Source organism: Bufo gargarizans, chromosome 3 (genome assembly GCF_014858855.1).
Source record: "Bufo gargarizans isolate SCDJY-AF-19 chromosome 3, ASM1485885v1, whole genome shotgun sequence".
NCBI lineage: Eukaryota > Metazoa > Chordata > Amphibia > Anura > Bufonidae > Bufo > Bufo gargarizans.
The window spans coordinates 7,167,926-7,175,564 of record NC_058082.1 but is presented as its reverse complement, the minus strand read 5'-3'; the positions used below and the strand labels follow the sequence as shown (position 1 = coordinate 7,175,564).

The window sequence follows — 7,639 nt, the reverse complement described above, 5'->3', positions numbered from 1 at the left end:
TTGAGGTCACCAGTGTTTTATTTCTCAGGATGAACCAAACTGTAGATTTTGCCGCTCCTGATAGTGCAGCAATTTCTCGGATGGGTTTTTTCTGTTTTTTCGCAGATGAAGGACGGTTTGTTTCACCTGCACGGAGAGCTCCTGTGACCCCATGTTTACTTCTTATACTGACTGATATACACCGCCTCCCCTATATACTGACCACATTACACTATATACATACACCCCTCACCTCCACGCTGACCACATTACACTATATACACCCCTCACCTCCACGCTGACCACATTACACTATATACACCCCTCACCTCCACGCTGACCACATTACACTATATACACCCCTCACCTCCACGCTGACCACATTACACTATATACATACACCCCTCACCTCCACGCTGACCACATTACACTACATACACCCCTCACCTCTATGCAGTATTTCTTATAGTCTATAGATAGTCTATATGTCTAATTATGTGTCCATGTCGCCTCCTAGTGTTCAGACGGTGATATAATGTTATTGTATACAATGAATTGATCACACAATAGTAGAGCTCGTCAATCGTCCTCATTCTGGTGTTTTACACTGGTCTTCATGGGTGGACTGGCCATAGACCCTACGGGGGAATGTCTCGGTGGGCCAATGCATGGGGGGGGGTTGTCCGAGGGCTCCCCTGTCCAGGTGTATAATAGTCTGATGCTCTCTACAGTAATTTGCTCTATTGTATGGCTATCCTCCAGCCAGAGACACAGTTCTATACTGCAGCACGGAGGGCCATAGGCCACTATATCAGGCAGATGGAGCAGAGACGCAGGCGACTTAGGGTGGTCTGCCCTGGAGACGGCGACTTGGAACGGCGCCCTTTTATTGACCACTTCGGAGCATACTAATGGCGGCACTATAGGGGTCATTACTAGGGCAGACCGGGCAGCATGGTGTCCTCCGTCTCACCTCCAAGACCCCCTGCGCCATATCTGGAGGAGGACAGAACGTCGCAGCTGCTGATGGCCCCCACAGACGGGCAGCTTCTGGGGCAGTTTATCGTGCTGCACTGTGGGCTTTTGTGCTGCAGTATCGTATTGATGATTGGTATCTGGTGGGGTCCGACCCCCAGGACCCCCGCTGATCGACTGTTTGAGAAGGTACCAGCGCCGCGGCCTTCTCTCCGCTTATCCTAGGCCAGCGTACACCGAGCACAGACGCTATACAATGGAGCGCCAGGGCCTTCTCACACAGCTGATCGTGGGGGGGCCCCGGGTGTCGGACGCCCACCGATCAGATACTAATGACCTATCCAGGAGCATAGGTCATCAAATCTAAAAATCTTGAAAAACCCTTTTAACTCCTTCACTTCTAGACCACCAGGGATGTTTCCATTAACCCCTTCCCCACGCAATCCACAGGAGATGCCGGCTGATTTGACCATTTTGTCACTAAACACACAATAAAAAGCTGCTCCGAGCATCTTCTCCGCAAGTCTCCACATGACCACTAGGTGGCAGCACCAGCTATGGGATTCCTCCCTACAAGCCTTCCCTGTAATCACTGCAGGCTAATCATTGCCTGGGGGAACACCATCTAATTAACCCATTCTGCTCCCTATGGCTGCTGGAGCTGGGACTCTTCTCTTCACTGGCCAGAGTTAGGCCTCATGTGCCCGTATTAAACCCGCACGCGGCAGGTAGCGGCCCGTGTTCACTTGAATGGGTCCGTAATCACGAAGATGCGGAACGGAAGCACTACAGCGTTTCTGTCCGTGCCTCCGCACCGCAAAAAAAAATAAAAAAAATAGAACTTGTTCTATTTTTTTGCGGCGCGGACGGATCACGGACCCATTCAAGTCGAATGGGTCTAGATCCGTCCCGGCCGCGCAAATTGCGGTCCCCAATGCACGGAACGGATGCACAACATTCGCGTGCAAGAGGCCTTACAGTATATTCCCTGGAAAATATAGACATGCAGTCCTACGTAAATATGGCGTACTCTTGCATTACAATTGCTCAATATTTTCAACATCTGTGCTTGCTGTCAATGAATGGAGACATTTTTGGTTAGAAAGATAGGTTACCAGCCACCTACTGACGAGACAGATCGCAGCTGTGTGAACAGGACTAGGCCCAGGATAAAAAGGTTCCCATTCACTGACAGCAAGCAGAGATATTGAAAAGGGCGAGAAATTAAACTGCTTTCCTTCACAAGCCCCTTGGTGGAGGGGATGAAGACAGAATTTATATTTACAGGTTTCACGCTTATCCAGATTCAGTTTTATTAGCGAGTATGGCCCTTTAATAAGCAGAACCCCCCCAAACAAACTGATACATTGAAATGTATCACACGCCCCTCACAGTCAGTGGATACAATCAATGGAGGAATTAAAGGAACCTTAGCAGCGCCACCTGTGGGCAGACAACTACTCCCAGCAGGGCGGCAGCAGTGAGATGCAGAGAGTTATAGCAGCGCCACCTGTGGGCAGATAGGACTCCATCCAGCAGGGCGGCAGCAGTGAGATGCAGGGATTTATAGAAGCGCCACCTGTGGGCAGATAGGACTCCATCCAGCAGGGCGGCAGCAGTGAGATGCAGGGATTTATAGCAGCCCCACCTGTGGGCAGATAGGACTCTATCCAGCAGGGCGGCAGCAGTGAGATGCAGGGATTTATAGCAGCGCCACCTGTGGGCAGATAGGACTCCATCCAGCAGGGCGACAGCAGGGAGATGCAGAGAGTTATAGCAGCGCCACCTGTGGGCAGATAGGACTCCATCCAGCAGGGCGGCAGCAGTGAGATGCAGAGAGTTATAGCAGCGCCACCTGTGGGCAGATAGGACTCCATCCAGCAGGGCGACAGCAGGGAGATGCAGAGAGTTATAGCAGCGCCACCTGTGGGCAGATAGGACTCCATCCAGCAGGGCGGCAGCAGTGAGATGCAGAGAGTTATAGCAGCGCCACCTGTGGGCAGATAGGACTCCATCCAGCAGGGCGGCAGCAGTGAGATGCAGAGAGTTATAGCAGCGCCACCTGTGGGCAGATAGGACTCCATCCAGCAGGGCGACAGCAGGGAGATGGAGAGTTATAGCAGCGCCACCTGTGGGCAGATAGGACTCCATCCAGCAGGGCGGCAGCAGTGAGATGCAGAGAGTTATAGCAGCGCCACCTGTGGGCAGATAGGACTCCATCCAGCAGGGCGGCAGCAGTGAGATGCAGAGATTTATAGCAGCGCCACCTGTAGGCAGATAGGACTCCATCTAGCAGGGCGGCAGCAGTGAGATGCAGAGAGTTATAGCAGCGCCACCTGTGGGCAGATAGGACTCCATCCAGCAGGGCGGCAGCAGTGAGATGCAGGGATTTATAGCAGCGCCACCTGTGGGCAGATAGGACTCTATCCAGCAGGGCGGCAGCAGTGAGATGCAGGGATTTATAGCAGCGCCACCTGTGGGCAGATAGGACTCCATCCAGCAGGGCGGCAGCAGTGAGATGCAGAGAGTTATAGCAGCGCCACCTGTGGGCAGATAGGACTCCATCCAGCAGGGCGGCAGCAGTGAGATGCAGGGATTTATAGCAGCGCCACCTGTAGGCAGATAGGACTCCATCCAGCAGGGCGGCAGCAGTGAGATGCAGAGAGTTATAGCAGCGCCACCTGTGGGCAGATAGGACTCCACACACGCTTTGCCTTCAACATTTTATAGCGCCCACAGCGTGAAGAACGGCGCCAGGAATATGAACAACCCCAGGCGAGTTTTGGGGGCAGAGCCCTTGAGATCGGCGTAGTATTGAGCCACTTTGACATTGGGTTCAACGTTGTCGTTCTCGAAAGTGATCTGCATGCAGCGGCCGCTGCCTCGCCCGTACTCCGTGAACGCGTAGGATTTGGACCAGACCTTCTCGCAGAAATCCTTGGCGGACGTGAAGACGTCTCGCATTTTCCGACACGACTTCCCCATCGGACATCTATTGACTCCTGTTAGGGTTAAAAAAGGAAATGCACCTTTAAGGACGGCCGTGGACATTGGGGCGTCAGCCCTGACGACCAACAGCAGGTGGCAGAAGCGCTCACTCACCAGTCGACCAATCCCAGCCTACGTGCCAGTTGTCCATGCAGGTGTAGTCATTGGCGCAGGCGTTGTACCAGCCCTCGCAGTCCTCCTTACACAGGGGAACGTCCTGGATACGCTCCTTCCTCCAGCTCTGGTCCACCTGTGCAGGTAAAAGATAAGCCTTCCCTTATACTCCAGTCACATCCAAAGCTGCATTCATAATTCTGCTGCCCCATCATTCATTACTCTCCAGTCACATCTAAAGCTGCATTCATAATTCTGCTGCCCCATCATTCATTACTGTCCAGTCACATACAAAGCTGCATTCACCATTCCGCTTTCCCATCATTACACTCCAGTCACATCCAGAACTGCATTTAAATTTCTGCTGCTCGGGTATAACATCATAACAATTCAACCTGAGGGTCTGCAGGGGCCGCCTTCTGTTGTGGTGCATTCTGGGTGATATCAAACTGCCCACAAGCAAGTTCTCAAAATGTAGCCTGAAAAATTATGAATGCAGCTCTGGATGCGACTGGAGTATAATCAATGATTTTACACCACAATTCTGAACGCAGCTTTGGCAGAAAAAAAAAGTTTAAAAATTATGGAACTGAACACTCGAGGTCCAACAAAAATCATGGGCTGACCACAGCTGGGGAGGGGTCCCCCAAATTAATCCGCCCCCCCTCCCCCCACTCACCTGCACTATCCAGGGCCCCAGGTTGGGGGAGCACTCATAGAAGCAGGTGTCGTGGATGAAGTGCTGCTTACAGTCCTCAGACATGACGCCGCAGTGGTCCCAGTTGAAGTTGTAGAGATAGGACAGGTCCTGGTGCGCAGCCTCGGAGGTGTTCACAGAACAGCAGGCCTTCTGCTTCCATGGAGTGCACTGCACAGAAGAGAACAGCGAGCGTCTCCAGTCACTACCAAAGCAGCAGCAGCAAAGAACTCCAGGAACAAAACAAGCAGTAAATACAATACATCAAATATGGCCGCCCAAAGAATAAATAGAACAAAAAGGTGAAATCAGAGTCAAATACTTACATACTTCAGCCAGGTATTTAAGTTATATTCTTGTATATAGGAGCAGTATTATAGTAGTTATATTCTTGTACATAGGAGCAGTATTATAGTAGTCATATTCTTGTACATAGGAGCAGTATTATAGTAGTTATATTCTTGTACATAGGAGCAGTATTATAGTAGTTATATTCTTGTACATAGGAGGCAGTATTATAGTAGTTATATTCTTGTACATAGGAGCAGTATTATAGTAGTCATATTCTTGTACATAGGAGCAGTATTATAGTAGTTATATTCTTGTACAGAGGAGCAGTATTATAGTAGTTATATTCTTATATATAGGAGCAGTATTATAGTAGTTATATTCTTGTACATAGGAGCAGTATTATAGTAGTTATAGTCTTGTACATAGGAGCAGTATTATAGTAGTTATATTCTTGTACATAGGAGCAGTATTATAGTAGTTATATTCTTGTACATAGGAGCAGTATTATAGCAGTTATATTCTTGTACATAGGAGCAGTATTATAGCAGTTATATTCTTGTACATAGGAGCAGTATTATAGTAGTTATATTCTTGTACAGAGGAGCAGTATTATAGTAGTTATATTCTTGTACATAGGAGCAGTATTATAGTAGTTATATTCTTATATATAGGAGCAGTATTATAGTAGTTATATTCTTGTACATAGGAGCAGTATTATAGTAGTTATATTCTTGTACATAGGAGCAGTATTATAGCAGTTATATTCTTGTACATAGGAGCAGTATTATAGTAGTTATATTCTTGTACATATGAGGCAGTATTATAGTAGTTATATTCTTGTACATAGGAGCAGTATTATAGTAGTTATATGCTTGTACATAGGAGCAGTATTATAGTAGTTATATTCTTGTACATAGGAGCAGTATTATAGTAGTTATATTCTTGTACATAGGAGCAGTATTATAGTAGTTATATTCTTGTATATAGGAGCAGTATTATAGTAGCTATATTCTTGTACATAGGGGGCAGTATTATAGTAGTTATAGTCTTGTACATAGGAGCAGTATTATAGTAGTTATATTCTTGTACATAGGAGCAGTATTATAGTAGTTATATTCTTGTACATAGGTGGCAGTATTATAGGCTCTTGTATTCACCTTTCCATGCAAGTTGTCCTCCGGCCCTGGTTCCGTCTTGTGGTGTTTTCCGTCTATGCAGATATCCATAAGGCTTTCTTTGGCAGCAGATAATAAGGACGCCGTGATCAGGAGGATTATGCAGCGCAGCATGGCTCTAGAATGATGAACGTATAGCGGTATAATAACCACACGTGGAACACTATATCCTGGGTTATATAATGATGTGCCGCTCAGTCGTTTTGGAATCTCATTATTTTCTGGATTACATCGGAATTGCTCATTAAGATCCCACAAGATGCTTTTTTACCTTAGCATTTTCAAGATCTCTGCTTGCTGTTAGTGAATAAGACATTAGATAAATCCATTCTGACCTGTTGTATCTTGAATCTTTAGGGGCCCCAATGCAAAATCTGCACGGAGGCCCTCACCTACCATAATCCATTTAGAGCCCTGGTTCTTGGGCCCTTTAGGTTCCGGATGCATCTTCTACCGCTGTGGCCCCTATAGTGACACCCACGTTACACATTTCTCTGTATAATCCTCCACAGAGCCGGCACTTAGGGGTGAATTCACACACAGCAGATTTGCTGCAGAAGTTTCTCCGCGGTCTGGTTCCCCTGAATGGGTCTTGCCGACGTCCTCACACCTGCGTCATGTCAATTCACCCCCACCAGCATCGTACTACAAGTCTCAGCATGCCTTCTGTAAGAAATACCGGGATGTGCTGGAGTCTTACATACGGTCCGTACTTACCACAGCGGGTGTCGGGGGGGGGGGGGGGGGGGTGCAGGACGGCAGGGGCCACAGGATCAGATAGGGGGATCAGGCAGCAGTTGTCAGAGGATCATGGAGCAGATATCAGGGGATCAGATGTAGTTGTCAGAGGGTCATGCGGCAGGTGTCAGGGGATCGGGCAGAGTTCGCTCCTTCCGTTATCGCCGCTGGAATCTGCCGAGTAGGGAGAAGACGCAGAGGTGCCACCCTGCCGTCTCCTCCTGTGGGAGCAAAGTGCGAGCTGCCGTCTGCATTAATCTTCAGCCAGGAGGCTCCATGATGTGCACTCAGCGGCCTCATCCCCTGCACCTGACCCCGGCCAATTACCTGCATTAACCAGCGATAGACCAATGTCCATCCGTAGCCGATCCCAGTGCAGATTATAAACCTCTCCATGTGGCTTCGCCCTGCGAATATCTACCGCACGTTGGGGCACATTTATCAGGCTCGTCTGTTTTTAGGAATAAAATTAGACCGTCGTATTTGCTTCATGTGTAGGTCTTTTTCCACAGCACTCGGCGTATCGCTATTATCGCCCTCTGGTGGTTGTTTTTCAGTACGACAGGTTCATATTCACTTAGACTGATCTCATTTATTTGCGCGTTAAAAAAGTCACACTTCTCCAGGAAAGTGCAGCTTAGAGCTGGTTCACACGGCCGTTGTGGTTCCGTGGCCGTATACG

The 7,639-nt window shown here is 48.5% G+C and overlaps 1 protein-coding gene across 1 annotated transcript; it reads right to left on the bottom strand.

The window, feature by feature from the left end:
- Nucleotides 1-2,248: 2,248 nt before the first annotated feature.
- On the bottom strand, nt 2,249-7,177 carry LOC122932642 (folate receptor alpha-like). The gene is made up of 5 exons (XM_044287168.1): nt 6,937-7,177; nt 6,202-6,337; nt 4,736-4,924; nt 4,057-4,192; nt 2,249-3,956 (listed from the first exon to the last, which is right to left on the bottom strand). The coding sequence occupies exons 2-5, from the start codon at nt 6,331-6,333 to the stop codon at nt 3,679-3,681; spliced, it is 735 nt and encodes a 244-aa protein (XP_044143103.1). The 5' UTR covers nt 6,334-6,337; nt 6,937-7,177; the 3' UTR covers nt 2,249-3,678.
- Nucleotides 7,178-7,639: the final 462 nt, after the last annotated feature.